General features: G+C 43.7%; 1 protein-coding gene across 1 annotated transcript in view; it reads right to left on the reverse strand.

The window, feature by feature from the left end:
• The window catches only part of prmt3 (protein arginine methyltransferase 3), a 101,592-nt gene that overhangs the window by 69,748 nt on the left and 16,491 nt on the right, over nucleotides 1-15,353 (reverse strand). The window contains exon 10 of the mRNA XM_080729450.1: nucleotides 11,645-11,744. Within this exon, the coding sequence (XP_080585576.1) occupies nucleotides 11,645-11,744 (100 nt within the window). The remainder of the gene's footprint in view (nucleotides 1-11,644; nucleotides 11,745-15,353) is intronic.

Raw genomic sequence — 15,353 nt, forward strand, 5'->3', positions numbered from 1 at the left:
CACTGGGTGAGAAACTCAATGAAAGTGGACGGGCGGGGATATCCGGTGTCCTCTCTATTCTTCTTATAACTCTATGGAGTGTACTTTGTTGTTTTGATGTCATTTCATCTTCTGTTTAATTTAGCTTTTTCTGTTGTTATCTCATTGAATCTTTATCTTGTTTTGTAAAGCACGTTGTAACTCTGGAAGAGCGCTATGCAAATGAAGTTTATCATTTTATTGGGCTTCAAATTTTAGGTGGCTTATGTTTATTGTTTTGCTGATTGATCCTGGGCAAACTCCACCACCTGTTTGGTTTCAGATGGAGACAGAATCCTGTTTGTCTGCCATCTCTACTGCTTTATTCCACTGACATTAAGTAAATGTGGCGATAATCCGATAGTGAAGCAATCTCTCAAGATTCGAAACTAATTCAGCATGACTTCTGCCCTAAAAGGTTTCCATTTCTATTTTCTAGTCTAATTTTCTGCATCTTTGAATGATGAGGCATTTGCACTTTACTACTCTAGCTCAACCACTTTCTTGAAAATATATACTCTATATATAATTATATTTTTTATAATTTTACCAACTTGAAGAAAAGTTACATTTAATAAAGTGTAATTATTATTTTATTATCTGCAAGTCAGATAGTTCTTTCTAATTTTTGGTAAAATGCCACGGGTGCATTATTAAATACAGTATCTATGAAGTCATTACATTACATTAATGACACCCATGACTGAGATTTGGGGTTTGTACTGGAATGTTATAATATACAGTATAGGATCCACACACCTTCCATTAGTGAAAGACAGTCTTATCGAGTTTAAGGCTCCACCATCTGCACTGATCTATAGCCAAATTAGGAAAGTTAATTTCCGTATATTGACCCCATTTGCCCTCGCTGTAAATCAGAGCCAGACACCTTGCTCCACCAAGTCTGGACATGTCCTAACTTGGCAGATTTCTGGAGACTGGTTTTCAGAGGTCTTTTATCTTTTGACCTGTTCCCATGTTTAAAGAAGTATAGTAGTTCACCCGAAGAATTACTCATTACACAATACGCAAGTCTCTTTATGGAAATCGTTACGTCATATATTGTGGTTTTCATGCAATAGGATTGATCGCCGACAAGGGATCAAACTCTGCAAGATATTTTGCAAGGATGCGATCCAGATCCGATACATACATTATTCCAATTCATTTTAACCAACGTCTCACGAAAACGTGCAATGCTCCCGTGATATGTGCACGAGAGTGAGACAGGACGCAAATGCGTGGACTTCCGACTTACTGCTGCCGTCTCTCCGGTAAATCTGGCTCACAGCTTAGCTCCAAAGTTGTAAAGGAGTCTAAACACTAATTAGTGTGGTTGCCCAGCAGGGCAACCACACTATAGTTCTGGGGAAACTTTATTCTCTGTTTCAAGAGTAACTAAAAGTTTAACGCCTACTCCTCCCACAGTTTTCGCGCCACACACTCACGCCATATGTCAAATTGACCGGCTTCATCAGGAATTTGCAAAAAAAAAGTTGCATTGTTTAATTGATATTAATTGTCTCCACCAGCCGAAGGCTTGGGGGAGAGTATGTTTTCCCCTCCGTCCGTCCGTGTGTCCGTCCGTCCGTCCGTGTGTCCGTGTGTCCTCGCAGTTTGTGTGCAGCTAATCTCAGTCACCGTTGGCCCGGTCGCTGCCAAAGTGAGCACACACATTCCCTGGATGCCAATCTAGAACCTCTGCCCTAAATTTTTCAAATGGGCTTTTTCTAGCGCCACCTAGTGGCCGATGTTCGCAAGACACATTTCTGTGCACTACTCTTACAGATTTTGTCCAAAAATCCTACAAATCGGTAGGCAGTATCTCGACAGTCATTTATTAGTGAATTAATTTTCCAAGTCAGTGGTTAATATTAACTTTTCCCAAATATGGAGATTACTGACATCATAGACCACAAGAGACTATATATGTCCATATATGGGCATTCCCCCGAAAATGTTAATATTAAGTCCATATATGTATATGTATATATATTATATATATTATCCACGACTTTCCAACGCCCCATAGTGCATTGTGCAGACGCTGTACCGAGCTTCCGGAGCCGCAGCCGAGTGTGATTTACAAGCTCACAATGGTTGCATCTGCGACGCGACGTGAGCTTGTATGTCTGCTGTTAAACCGGAAGTGTGGTCCAAACAGGTCCAAATAATCTCCAGTAAACTCCCGCGGAAACAGGTGGATATATCTTATATATATATATATATAAGAGTGAAATAAATAAAATGTCCATATACCTGTACACAGTATGGGCATTCCCAGATGATGCCCTGTTAGGCCTTGTTAGGGTTTATAGATGCCCTGTTAGGGTACCCCCTTATACTCATATGGGGATCCCCAGGCATCTGGATGCATTTAGTTCATTGACACACTAAAAGCAGGCTCTGGTCCCACATAGGTCAAATCAGCCCAGTAATGCTCAAGATGCAGCACTTACTAGTAAACAAACATAGCCCCCAAAATAATGGAAGTTCACTTCCCAAAACTCAAATATGATTTGAACCACAGGGCAACCACACTTGTTTTCCATAGCACTCTTGCACGCACATTGACACGATCCACAATCCACATTGTTCACTGCAGAGCGTCGCCTAATGTAGGATCTCACTGTTGGTCAGAAACAACATTATTGTCTCCACCAGCCGAAGGCTGAGGGAGAGTATGTTTTCCCCTCCGTCCGTCCGTGCGTCCGTGCGTCCGTGTGTCCGTGTGTCCGTGTGTCCTCGCAGTTTGTGTGCAGCTAATCTCAGTCGCCGTTGGCCCGATCGCTGCCAAACTGAGCACACACACTCCCTGGATGCCAATCTAGAACCTCTGCCCCACATTTTTCAAATCAGCCTCATGGTGGCGCTATAACAGGCCGATTTGTGTGGCCTGGTTGTTACCAGCTAATCTCCGGCGCCGTTGGCCCGATCGCTGCCAAACTGAGCACACACACTCCCTGGATGCTGATTCAGAACCTCTGCCCCACATTTTTTAAATCAGCCTCATGGTGGCGCTATAACAGGCCGATTTGTGTGGCCTGGTGGAGACCTGTGCTCGGAAGAGCACTGCTTCTAGTTTCAACTACTTTAACGGTGAGAGCGAGGCGAGCATCCAGCAGGCTGGGACAAGAACTTTTCTCTTCCATTTTCCTTTGTTGTAATTCCTGTGAAATTGTTTCGAGTTTATTTTCTGCACATTGTTTCGCCTAGAGGTATATACTTTAGCCTTAATGTATGTGTTTTGTATGTCTGATTGTTTGTCAATGAAAATTCTAAAACAAATAAAAAATCAATAGTGCCTCTAATCCTATAAAATTGCTCTTTTATTTTAGACAGGCGTTTGCTATCAAAAGTCAGTAGTTGCAAAGGCAGTTCCATAGAAATCTATTCTATAGTACGGAAGACTCTGGAAATAAACACAGCCAATAAATCCTCATTACAACTCTCGGACACACCTGTGAAGCCATCACTGTGCACGCAAATGTGTGCATGAGAGAGAGAGTGAGTGAGTGAGTGAGTGAGTTAGTGAGTGAGTGAGTGAGTGAGTGAGTGAGTGAGTGAGTGAGTGAGTGAGTAAGTGAGTGAGTGAGTGAGTGAGTGAGTGAGTGAGAGTGTGTGTGTGTGTGTGTGTGTGTGTGTGTGTGTGTGTGTGTGTGTGTGTGTGTGTGTGTGTGTGTGTGTGTGTGTGTGTGTGCGCATATCGAACTGCACTTTGAGAGTCCATCCATCTGTGTGTATCTCCTTGAATCTGAAAGTGTTTCTGTCCATCTGCGTGCGTGCGTGCGTGCGTGCGTGCGTGCGTGCGTGCGTGCGTGCGTGCGTGCGTGCGTGCAGCAGGGTATCTGTCCACGTGTGTAAGTCTGTTTGTGTGTATGGCCCTGAATGTGAGTGCCTGTCCATCTATTTGCGGACATGAGTGTGCGCTTGCGTGCGTTGGTGCATGTGTATGTGTGTGTGCGTGCAAGTGGCAGACAGTCAGTCACACTGGAGGACAGAATGACTGATGACCAGCAGTCCGTTCTTGGGCAGGTTGAAACTCCTCGTACTGATAATGAGGTGAGAGAGGGAAGAGCTGCCATTAATTCCACCTCCAACGCACGCAAAGCCTGTGAGTAGATTCTAATCTATACATCTACGGTGTGTTTTTGTCAGCCAGGTGTGTGTGTGTGTGTGTGTGTGTGTGTGTGTGTGTGTGTGTGTGTGTGTGTGTGTGTGTGTGTGTGTGTGTGTGTGTGTGTCTGGGTGTCTGGGGTGGGGGTGGGAGGGTGAATGATTAAAAACTTTCCGTTACAGCTCAAATTAAAATTTGTGATCTGAGTCCTCCAGAGGCGAGATCTGATGAATAGATGTGTGTCTATGTGTGTGTGCTTATAGGGGTGGCAGTGGCTCAGGAGGTAGAGCGGCCGCTTGGGTTCGATCCCGGGCTCCCCCCAGAGTTAATGTCAAAGTGTCCTTGAGTAAGACATGCAGGTTGGTGCCTTGCACGGTTTCCTATGCCATCTGGTGTGTGAATGAATAAATGTAATGCACAATCATTGTAAAGCGCCTTGGATAAAGGCTCTATATACAGTAAATGCACCATTTACCATTTTATTTATCATTTGGTTCTTGTTAAACAAGTAGATTAACGCGGTGGAACATAAACTGCTTTTGTGTGCGTGCGTGCGTGCGTACGTGTCTCACACACACATACTCACACAAAGTGACTGAATGTAACGATGGCCCACAACCGAAAAGCGGTCAAACTTTATTCACCTCAAGGCAAACTGTCATACATACTGTAGATGCACCACAGAACAAAACGAGCCCAGCTGAGGAATTAGACAAGGCACCTTCAAAATCACACAATAGACTTGTATTTGAGAGCGGACCCCCCTGCGGATCAAGGGCATGATGGTGGACCTCCGGCTGGGGACTATTATCATAACTTCCATGGATTAGTACTTGTGGACCCCCACATTGTGTGGCAACATTGTCTCTATATACGTGATGTGTCTTAAACTTGTTATGATTCAGCACTATAATAAAATTGATGAATTCAATTATTCCGCTCACCCTAGAGCCAGTGGAGTTTTTCCTTGCCACTTTCACGAAAACTTTTGCTCAGAGTTCACTCGGTTCTCCATCCTAAAGAGGAACGTGTAATTCACAAATGCTTCTCTCGAACAGAGCTCGACACTTTCCATTTTCTCTACAGACTCCCGACTCAGGGACGTGGGGCCTTCCGTGCATTACCAAACGGCTGTCGGTGTACGAAAGCTGGAGAGGATTTCTGCTGGGAGAGTGGGGTGTTGTTGTGGCTAACTTTTCTCTGACCAAGTGTTCACGTGTCGTTGTCCTCCGATCGACCGCCGTCAGGCCAGCAGGCACATCAGCCGTGATGGATCTCGGAGTGACAATCTTTATTTAGCTGCTCAGTAATGCGTTCTCCCCGCCGCCTCTCACCCAAAACTCCTCCAGTCTCTTATCTGTGCTGGGCTTGTTTGTTCTTGTGGCACCGTTAAGGCAGAGGACGGATCAATGTGGTGAGTTATGAAATGACAGGCGCACTGCTCATGGCAGTTTTTCAAATATTGCCACGGCGGATGAACTTGCTCACCCATCCCCCACTGCGCCCCACCCTCCTTTCATTGCTACTGCTACGCATTGGGAACCATTATCAGACCCATGCATTATTAGCCTCGCGAGTCGTGGCTGTTGTTTATTTGTCGATTTGAATGTCTTTTGACAGTGGAACTTCTTTGATACGATCTGTTGCTTCTCTTTAGAGACAACATGGCATTGTTGGATAGGGCTGTCTGTCAACCGAGCTCAGAAATTACAGTTGAATATCGGCCATAAAACTGTCGATATACTGTATTTAATTATTATATTTTGCATAGAAAATTAAGCACATAATGCATGTAATGAGGGAACTAGACAGTGCCATCCACAATAGGGTGCTCGCTGGCAATTGTCAGCAACAAGCTGAAGTGAACAACAATCAAATAAAAAAAAGTAAAAGTCAAATTAAATATTGATTTAACCCATTAAAACAAGAAAAGCATCTGTGTCATTTTAGATTTAACTATAGCAACATATGTCTTTCAGGAAATTCGTAGGATTTAGAACACTGGTTTAGAACAGTGGTTCTCAAAAATATCAGATATACAAGCTCACAGTGTGTCACTTCGGCTACTTCTCCCTTTGCGTTTGTTGTCTCTTCCTGGTTGGTGCATTGCTATGATCAGTATGCCCGAATCTGAACGTTCTGTGGTGCAAAAACTAAGTGCGATTAAAATGTGTTAATTTTTTAATCGCGTTAACTTTCTGTAATTAATTAATCGCAATCAATCAGTTAAAGTCCCAGCCCTAATATATATATATAAAATTGGGGGTCCTCCTTGACACGAAAAAGCTTCAGAACTACTGATTTAGAAGGCATTTGTAAAATTGGCCTCAGGTCTTAAAGGATGGGGAGTAATGCATTTGGGTCCCCATCCGTAATCAATGGGGGTAAATTTACTATACCATATTTTGTGTCTTTGGAATGTGACAAAACCAAAATATATTGAACTCAAGTCTCCATGATTTGAAATAGTGACTAATGTAGCCTACCGGTCCGCTACATTAATCCCTCTGGTATTTCAGCAGCACAAGCGTAAAAAAACAGCTCTAAAGAGTGACAGTATGAGCATGGATGAATGCTCGAGGCTGGATGGCAGAAGGCTAGAATAAAGATAAGAAGGATTCTTCAGTGATGTCACCATCAAGCGGAAGTATTTCAGACTTGTGGAGCCTTTAACTATTAAGCCCTGTGCGCTACACAGTGGTGTATCAAAGACAACCAACACGCAATGCTTTGATTGGTTGAATTGACATTTTAAATTAATGAAATAAGTCATTGAAGATGTAGAAATCTCTCTGTGAGAAAGACACTTGAATCCACATCCATTACACAACAAGCAGTGGTCGGTACCTAATGCTCTTCTCTCAACCCTACTCAAAATGAATGAATGGTAGGCAGGTTTCTGAACTTCTTTTTGCAATTTGAATTTGCATAGAATTTATAGCATTTATGAATAACTAGGAAAGTGTGCTCCTCGGAGCGCAGATCCCTGCCAGGTCAAGTTGCCTACCAAGCACTGTGTGGACTGGGGAAATATGACAAATTCACGTTTATAAAGGTTACTGTATAGGCCAAATCGTGAAGCGGCCTGTTATACTGTAGCACAGTGTTTCTCAACCTTTTTTCTGCATGGGTACACTTTTCGTGTCCCAAGAATACATGGGCACACCAACAGGGGTGTAAATATCGTCACTGTCGGGAAGAAACCTTGCATGTCCAAGTTTCAAATTTGTACGTTTCTTTGCAAAGTAAAGCCCTGCTTCATCATACAAGGCTGTCGCACAACAGTAGTGAAAACAGCAGATCTACAAGCACACAACTACTCGCACCGCTATCATTTTTTAAATGATAAATACAATACTGGCTTTCAAGCAGTTTCAAGGGGCACACTTGACCCTTCTCAGGGGCACACCAAAGGTCCCCAGGCACAGTGGTTGAGAAACACTGCAGCCAGTTTGAAAATATAGGGTGGAGGTTGTTCCTTGGTCTACTGGGACTGGGAGTGTGTGTGACTAGTTTCATGCTGATCGGTCTAGCAGTGCCAGAGATTAGCTGGTCACACACAGACAGATAGATGGACTCGAAGACTCGAACTTACAGAAGTCAAAACATAATCTATGCCCCTAGCCATTCCAGCCAGGTAGGGATAATTACCTGATTTAAATTTGTGCAAATAGCACGGGAGCAGTGAGAGTACATATATTTTTTCCAGTGTGACTGACACAGGTGCATAGGTTTAGCGGGTGTAAAGTTGACCATTACAAGAACCTTTTCACACTCTCAGAATTAAATTAACGCTGGATTTCAGTCTATCACGAAATAAAAAAGAAAGGCCTTAAAATAGATTTTAAGTTAAAAAGTTCCCTGTTTGAGGCCCCAGAAGGTTTGGGGTGGGAACTTCTGAGAACTGCTCCCTAGTCCAAACTCCTGTGCTCTTTAACTATCTTTGTGATGATCCTTACATGGGGTCTTTGTTTTCACGGGGCTGATTTTAGAGACAAGGCTTTGGTTTAAGACAAGGTTACGGTAAGGGTTCAGGGTATAGACATGTAGTAGTGAGGGCTAAAGGCTGCAACATACCACATTCAAAACCCTGTCCATGTGCCGTAAATACAGTGAGATCAATAGTGACACAATGTAGGAGAAAATTAAATGACTGAAAATGTCCCTATAGATACACCTTCTAAGAGCATCATTCTGTATAGAATTAACTCATTCTGTGCCTATCCCGAACATGTTCGGCTTTATTTCAATCCAATACAATTTTTTTTTTATAAATTGACTTACCCTGAGCTGCTTGTAGAGTCGTGGGTGGTCCTGGCTCGTCCTACGCTAGCCAGCTAGCCATTTTACATGGTCCGACGATATATTCCATTAAAAATGGTTTAAAATACATTTTTGAGCCCCCCAATGTTCACCAAATGTTCAGCGCCGCTTCCGGAACGTAGTCCAGTGTGCCTATCCCGAACATGTTCGGCTTTTTTAATGAAATGAATTATTTTATCGGAGGCCTCAACGAAGCCCCGGTCTAGACGTCCATCCATGCCCGGGACTTAGACTCGGCCATCCACGGGCCGTATTCGCGCTAACGGCCGCATCGCGCCGCCCACTCCAATAATAAATCACATCTTTAGACAGGATTTTCTCCGGATTGTGTTCCCAGACCCAAAGAGAAAGTTTTTTGCGGCTGAAATAGCTTTAGATCGCGCTTCTAAATGGGTTAGCATTTTGGCTACGTGTCAGCTAGCTTCCTACTCTCGTCCTCCATAGCATTGACTGGAGTGAAAACACAAGCCAGTTGGGGGAGGGTCAACAAAAGCTATAATGAAGGTCTATGGATACATTTCTGGCACTCTAGCGCCCCTTGTGGCCGGATGTCACTGTATGAGTTAAGGATCATGATTCATGAGGCTTCCTCGTGGCTCATTTGGGAACAGAACTAATCATGACAAAACACATTTGAATCTTGCTTCAGATCTGTGCACGCTAGTGATGCGCGGGCCGGCCTGAACCCGCGGTCCCCCGCGGTCAGCCCGCAAGCTGGGTTGAGCTTGGTCAAGAAATGTACACTTTATTTGCGGGGCAGGTTGAGGCGGTCCCGACCACTGTTTTAACAGGAAATGTTTCAGCGTGTTGTTATTGGCTACTTGTTGCAGCCTACAAGATGTACACAGGAATCATGTGGATTATACTGACACATGCTTTTGACTAATCTAAAGTTCCCATTTATGAAATGAAAACCATGCTCCTGTGACTTAAAACAATGCACAGCGTTTGAAAGCAGCAATAGGTGAGTGGACTGGTTAATTACCTTCTGCTGGCTTGGCTGTTGTTGTTGTTGTGGGAGAGGCATCAGTAGCTACAGAGCTCTGATAAAAAGTTGACGGTGCACTTAAACATTTCGGTCTTTTCTCTTCATAGTTGTTTATTTTGTCTTGCACCCGCTACTGGGTCTGCAATATCTCTCTGTGATACATTAGCGTTGTGCCCCGTGTGTATAGTCCTATACTAACAGGCGTGTTGTCAATTAAAATAAGCATCTCATGCCGTCATGTTAACAGCTCATCAGCACTGAAGGTTTCTTCTCTAATATGCCATTCTGTTTTTGCACGGTTGGAATTGGCTGCCTTTCCGTGATGGATGGAATAAATCTACATTCAAAGACGTATTTGACATGTATTTAATGACGGCGGGCTGGGCTGAGCTGGGCTGTGAAAATTGATGCCGTCTTGCGGGGCAGGCTGGGCTGGGTCCATAAAAAACCCTGACCCACGCATCACTAGTGCACGCGTCTTCCCCCATCTTCCCTGTATTGTACTGCCGACTGCAATAAAACAGAAATGCTTCAAAAACCTGCATCCTGAACGCAATAAAAGGTACCGGTAATTGACGACAGCTGGCAGCCAACCAAGATTATGTTTGTATCACAGTGACAGTAAGGTTTAACACCAGTGAGAAGTTATCTGCCATAGGCCAAAAGCCTACCGCTGTGACAGCTGTCAGTTTTTTCCCCATCGCATGTGGGCAGCGGCCTTTAAAAGCCCGGGGCACCGCGAGAAATGTCTGCCGTCGGCAGCATGATGGGAATTGACTGGAGGATTCTCAGATTTATTAGTGCACCATGAGCTGGTGTCATCAGAGATTATGCCCCCTATCCTTCACCGCTCCGATGGCATGTCACCCCGCTCCGATTTCAATTCCCCCAGTAAGAGGGCGGGGGAAGGCTCTGGTTGGTGACCCCAGCGCGTGACCCTGGGGTGCACGGTTCGGATGGATGGGGGGAGGTGGCGGAGTGGGGACAGATACGGGCTGCTCATGAATTAGGGATGACTTCAGCGGTGCGTTCAACTTTGGCCTGTCTGGGGGCCGTATCGCTGCCGAGAATCTCCCTGATAAATGGCCGTCAAGGCCAAGGAAGACTGCTCTTCCTGGTTAGGTATTCAGAGAAGCAGATAGGCCCGCTTTGGACCCACTCGGGTCCATGTTTAAAACATAGCCCACTCTTCCTGGCAGCTACTGTAGCTCAGATTCTGCATAGTAAAGTCCTATGTGTTATTTTAACTCTTGAAGTGGGACCATTTAGTTGCATTTTGTACATGCTCAAGAGTTACAAATCATGGATAAATTAACTTTAAATGTGCTGTTCAAAAACACAAACACGACCGGATGTAAATATCCGCAGTGCAAATTAAGGGCAGCAGATTATGTTAATGTGGATATCATGGGATGGGAGCGCTTAGTTCCCATCAAAAAAGCTTTGTCTAAACTTCTCTAAAGGTTCATGACACCCCTGGACAATTTAAGAATAAACTCATCCATATAATAATAGTACTTCACCAGGTTTCATTAAAAATGGCCCCGTTTCTCACCAGGCCCTCGACAGCTGACCCTGCTGACTTGAAACATAAAGATCAGTGGTAGAAAAACCTTCAAACAACGTTCAAACCGAGACGACTGCTGTTCTGTGGATTCACCCCAAAAAGACCCTCTAAACACAGATATATGCGTTGTTACTGCCTGCGTTAATGTAGTGGATGCCTCCAGTAAACTACTTTCCTGGAGGTTGGGCGCACCTCATGTGCCACGAGTGTCTATTTGGTTCCTAACTACCAGTAAGACACCTAAGGGCGAAAAGCGACCCCATGTCTTGGCCATCTGGCCAGTGATGTATATCGGACCATATTAATATTGATGACATCAGTGATCTCCATATATGGGCATAAAAGGGATTCTGGGGAATACCCATATATGGACGTTTATGAGATCCAGGTGATGGTAGTCAGATCAACATAGGGATCTCCATATATGGGCTACCCATACAGACACGGACAAGATGTGTGACCGTTCTGATACCTACGGTCGCAATAAATCAGCTTAAACCACTGGAACCCCCACTCGAGGGGGATGTGTTGTGGGGATCCCTGGATCCCACATAGAGAGAAGGAGGGATTTGGAGGTACTGACCATCCATTCAGATCCCACATAGAGAAGCAGTGATTTCAAGGTACTGACCATCCATTCAGAGATGATGATGTCCACCTTCTCCACAGGCAGGCTGATGTCTTCAATGCGACCTTTCAGCAGAGTGATCTTGTCTTCCAGGTGGTTGGTTCTGTGAAATCAACACCAAACATCAGACCCATAGAGCAGTGGTTCTCAAACCTTTTAAGGACCCCCAAATTGACACTTATTAGCCTGTGGACCCCCATTTGAAAAGATATGCCAGGGTCCCCCATAAGAGAGTATTGTTACGGCTCTAACAATTTGACATGCATTAGGCTATGGCCCTCATTAATGGCATTTCTTGTATCTCTGAGACCCGATTTATATTGTAATATCAATGTTAATTTAACTCTGAGAGTTACAGATCCATAAGGGTCCATTTTCCTAACAATCATTTAGCTGGGGACCCCCTGGAACTAACTCAAGGACCCCTGGGGGTCCCAGGACCCCACTTTGAGAACCAATGCCATAGAGCACACTAGTCACCTTTGTGTGCCAAAGCATCACTCAATCCAGTTGTCAAACATGACAACTCATAAACTACAGAATATCTGTATACTGTATATGTATACAGTTTTTGTTTATTTTCATCTATTTTTGTAAAAACAAACAAAAAAAACAACAGAAACAACAAAAGGAATAAAATAAATGAGAACAATCACTCAAGTCACTGGAACATACAGAGAACGCCACGATACCTATATAAACCTGCCCGTACTGTATACTGTCACTTACTACTGTATGCAAGTGTTTCTGTTGCCTTGTACAGTGAGTGCTGAGATACTCTTAACGTTGACAAGACAACAAGACATCCAAGTGACTGATTTAAACCCATTGTGAAGGTTCCTTACCAGAGCCTTCTCACAATGAGGGTGTTGTGTCAACCAGCACTGAAGATTTGAAAAGGCCAGACCGCATTTTGTGAAAAATCAATCTACGTCTGTACATTAGCCCACCAAGATCTGTGTCCCGTTAGACTTGAACCGCTTAAACCATTATTTTATGCTTTAGCACTGCAAGCTTGTAGATCTGCTATTTTAGAAATCTTTCAACATTTTGACCCGATTCTATAAATGTCTTCTAAATACTTCAAAGGTTTTTTTTTGAAAAAACGCATGTTTCTGTCAGTCGTTCTCAAACCTTTTCATGTCAAGGACCCCTAGAATTATAGATATTTGACCGCAGACCCCATCTCAAAATATTTTGTTCCAGGGACCCCCCCAGAAGCAAAGATTTGAGTTAAAAATGTTCGCTTTAAAAGGATATATATTCTAAGATTTGCACACATTTTCACCGTTTTACAAAAATAGCAGATCTACAAGCTACTGTATGAGCTTGTATATCTGCTATTTTTGAATAGCCAAAGTATTAAAAAGTAATGGTTAAAAGTGGTTACGGGACAATAATGTGTTCACCGGCTTAAAGGGTTAGAGCAGAAGAGAGGACAGAAACGGCGACTGTATCCCCGCGGAGTCGCTTCGTGTCAAGCACCGGACAGGTAAGCGAAGCGCGAGAGAGCAGCACCCCTGTTCGAAACGATCCTTCCCTCTCTCTCTCTGACCAGGCCACTGTGGTTATCAATCTCTGTGAATATTCCATTATCATGACAGCTAATGTTAGCGGGGACAGAACAATTACTCACAGCCCCAGAGTGCATTTCTGTAGCACTGATCCTTATCTTGAACTGCCTCTCCTCTCTTCTGCTGCTCGCCGCTATCGCCTCCTCCCAGGAACATTCTGAGGCGAACCCCTCACCCCCCTTCCTCACCACCCGCCTCTCACGCCCAGGAAACACTGTAATCTCATTATTGGGGTAATTTAGAGGACAATGTCAGGAGGACTCCAGAGAGACAGTGTGTGAGCATGTGTGTGTGCGTGTGTGTGTGTGTGTGTGTGTGTGTGTGTGTGTGTGTGTGTGTGTGTGTGTGTGTGTGTGTGTGTGTGTGTGTGTGTGTGTGTGTGTGTGTGCACGTGCAGTGTTGTAAAGTAACTACATTTACATAAGTACTGTACTTAAAGGAGCCATAGTCAACTTTTTCATTGTAGGGCCGACACTTTGTTTACATCCTAGTCTATAGACTAGAATGTAAACAAAGTGTCGGTCTGACAATGTTCAAAATGATTATTTTATCATTATTTTATGCTTTTTGTGTTCATTTTTGAATAGAAATACATATATGAAGCTTATTTTTTTATAAAATATTTTCGAAACATTATTTTTATTTTAGCATCCGTTTTTGAAGAAAAAGTCGACTATAGCTCCTTTAACACTTTGTAAGCCACGGGGAGCCCCTTAACACAATGCCTGCCAAGGGTTAAAAAAAAATCTATCTTAGTACTGCCCGGCTTTTTACAAAAAATTAAAATGAAAATAAATAAAAAATTAAACATTTTTTGAAAAAAAATAAGCTCTCAGAAGATGTCCATTGCCCCCTTGCAGTTGGCAGAAAAATATAATCAACCCCAAGAAAAATCTATTTTTAGATTAACACACACAAACAATTACAGCATGTGGATGGTGGCCATTTTGGCAGCCATCTTGAAGAAGGTGTGCAGAAAGCTGATTACATGAATAACATTTTTATAATTTTTTATCAGCATCACAGGCTGCCCAAAGAGCTGTGAACACATTGCTGTCTCATAGTAGTGAACAGTGCCCCCCAGTGGCCAAAAACGGTAGAACGTACAGTAACGTGTAAGGCGGTAGATAGCTGGGCAAAATAGAACGTTTATAAACGTGTAAGGCGGCAGATGTGTTAATGTTAAAACCGCACATCCCAGCAAGGAGTCTCAGCCACGCCGTACTTTCCCGGACTTTGTCATTAAAACCGGAATAAATGATTTTGATCCGAAAATCGGCGATCGTCTAACCTTCCCTAGTCACCGCTCGTCCATCGGTGGCTCGTGGCTGCTCTGACATGAAACAGAAGTGACTCTCATGGCCTCTCCTTCTTCAGCCTTCCTTCCTCCCATGCACTTGTTGTTTGGACGTTAGCACTAGCAGAGCTGGAGTGCTAGGTGCTAGGCTATCCAAAGTGGACACATCGACTGTTCAGTCACTCCTGGACTATATGCATGGATCGTTATGCGCGCGGATAGCGCACGCGAAACGCACAGGGAGATCGATGCTCGGCCAAAACCACAACTTTATCCCAACGGAGATCGAGAAAATCACGGTGAGCTAATGACCTGGGGGGGAAAAAAAAGAAAAAACAACGGCGCTGTCCAAGAAGGAGGGGCGGCGGGCTCATGTTTATAAACATAATATTATGTCTCAGATCACAATACAATAATAGAAATTTCACGGCTAATCTACCAACCACCATTCTATTTCGGACGGCAAAGGGTTAAGTACAATCCTGAGGTATTTGACATTTCCAATTTCCAATACTTTTACTTCTACTCCACTAGATCTCGGATCCAAAGCCGCATTGCGACACTTTGTGAGCTTGTAGATCAGCTATTTTCAAACATTTTGTACTTTCACTTTCATACTTTTACTCAAGTACATTTAGAATTCCGAACATTTACTTGTAACAGAGTATTTTTTACATTGCCGTTAATACTTTTACTTAAGTAAAAAATGCGAGTACTTTTTACACCACTGCGTGTGTGTGTGTGTGTGTGTGTGTGTGTGTGTGTGTGTGTGTGTGTGTGTGTGTGTGTGTGTGTGTGTGTGTGTGTGTGTGTGTGTTGGTGAGAGAAAGAGAGACAGAGA

The sequence above is a fragment of the Nannobrachium achirus genome, assembly GCF_963921795.1.
Source record: "Nannobrachium achirus genome assembly, chromosome: 7".
Taxonomy (NCBI): domain Eukaryota; kingdom Metazoa; phylum Chordata; class Actinopteri; order Myctophiformes; family Myctophidae; genus Nannobrachium; species Nannobrachium achirus.